Source organism: Halyomorpha halys, unplaced genomic scaffold (assembly GCF_000696795.3).
Source record: "Halyomorpha halys isolate HHAL.00 unplaced genomic scaffold, Hhal_1.1 Scaffold208.1, whole genome shotgun sequence".
In the NCBI taxonomy this organism is placed as follows: Eukaryota; Metazoa; Arthropoda; class Insecta; order Hemiptera; family Pentatomidae; genus Halyomorpha; species Halyomorpha halys.
The window spans coordinates 460,826-462,762 of NW_027109100.1; the positions used below are offsets into that span (position 1 = coordinate 460,826).

Below are 1,937 nucleotides of genomic sequence, written 5' to 3' on the forward strand. Positions count from 1 at the left end.
TTCTTATAATTTTTAATTGATTTATAAAATAATGAAGAGCATATTTACCTAAAATAAGTCAAATTATATGAGTATGAATTCAGGTGGCCCTCATATTCATGCAACAGGCGGTTCTGATCTGTGGAAGGTGACTTAAGTCGAGTTCTGCTACACCTAAACAAATATATAAACAAAAGCCATATTTTGTGGCCTTTACTTTATTTACTAAGTGTTTAGTTTAATATAGGTTTGGTTGCCAGATAATTATTATCTGTTTCACTGTAGCCATTGAGTCAGCTCTATGGATTCGGAAGTCCTCAGGGGTTCACCCAAGCCTCATAAAGTGGGTACCCTTAAATGTTTCAAATAAAAAAAAATTCTTTTTTATAGCATTACCTCCAATAAATCATGAAGTAACAATGTGGCTAGTCTTTGAGTTTTCAGTTTTTGTTAGATTTTTATTATTTAAAAGAAACAAGAGAGAGAGAAGATTTAAATAGTAAACAAATATGAATTATTGTATATATGTTTTTCTAATATTGTTACAGTAACAAGTTTTATATTGAAAATTTATCTCTGAATAAAAGCACTAACAAAGACATATCTATTTCAGTAATCTATTTTTTCTCCCATAGCTTTTTAAAATTAATTTAATTGCTTTATTTCTCATTTTTTATTTATATAATTATAATTTATGTATTATGCAATTTCAGGAAGTATTTGGTATGGAAAAGGAAGAGTTCTTAGAGCTGCCAGCATGGAAGCAGGTGAAGTTGAAGAAGGCAGTGAATCTCTTTTAAACGAGAGACAGCGCACAAATATAAGGAGATTACCAGAACCATGTGATCTTATTTCTAGGAGCTTTAGTAACCCCCGATTCCAGATGGCTGTGAAATTAACATTTAATGTGACCTTTGCAATGATTAGAAATTCTTTTATTTCGGCATCTTCCTCTCTGCCATTCAATTCTTCCATTCGAATGCATTGTATATAAGGCTTGATATTTCGGAAAAAAAAAATTAACATGACTAACCTGTTATTTTAAAAATTCTTTTACATGACATTTATTTCATTTTTATAAATAACAGCGGTCATTATTTTTATACTGATTTAGTTTTTAGTATCTTTTTATACTGTTGTAATATATATTTGAATGTGTGTGCGTGTGTATATGTCGTGGTTGTTAATTGTATTTACTTAACTAAATATACCTTATAAACGAGACATGAAATTGCAGACCTAAAATCTCACAGGTCTTGGGCATTGTAAGACTTAGTGTTGATTCGCTTTAAAGAGTTTTTACTCCGATGCGTACACTGCCATTTCAGCACATGAGGCCTCGTTTTTATCTCTTCTCTTTCTAATATCCTTGATATTACTATACCTTTGTTTTCTCTCTATACGTGTGATTGTATTATTTTGTATTTATATAACTTAGTATTTATAAGTATTTAAAAATGAAGAATAAAAAAAATTGTTGTAACATATACCGTATATTTAAGAGATTAACCAAGCTTGAAAGTATATATTGTTGTATATTTAATTGTTATATAAATTATATTATTTCAATTTTTTTCTTGAAGTTAATTTATGATTATTAAATAAAGATTGTTATATAGCATGAATATTCTTTTAAAATCCTATACTTCTCTGATTTTCAGGTCTATTAAGAAATGTTGGATATTAGTAAACTGATTTTATGAAATAAAACTTCAGTGTAGAATATTCATTCAATTGATGTCAAAATAAAATCATTTATGTTCACAATGTAGTATTTTTAATAAAAACACTTACATCATCCTCACAAGAATTCTCAACATCACGCGAAACCTGAACCAGTTAGGTGGCTGAGCAGCCTGTCGATAATTTTTCGAATTAGATTTTTTTTTGTTATTTTTCTGTGTCAGAACCAATTCATGTTTCAGTATTAACTAAATTGTGAAAATATCAATAATCAT

At 28.3% G+C, this 1,937-nt stretch overlaps 1 protein-coding gene across 6 annotated transcripts in view; it reads left to right on the plus strand.

Moving 5' to 3' along the window:
- The window catches only part of LOC106679546 (supervillin), a 394,230-nt gene extending 392,630 nt beyond the window's left edge, over positions 1-1,600 (plus strand). For all 6 annotated transcript variants that reach the window (XM_014418761.2, XM_014418757.2, XM_014418760.2 and 3 more), the window contains one exon: positions 693-1,600. In XM_014418761.2, coding sequence (XP_014274247.1) covers positions 693-779 — 87 coding nt within the window. In that variant the 3' untranslated portion in view covers positions 780-1,600. The remainder of the gene's footprint in view (positions 1-692) is intronic.
- The last annotated feature ends 337 nt before the right edge of the window (positions 1,601-1,937 follow it).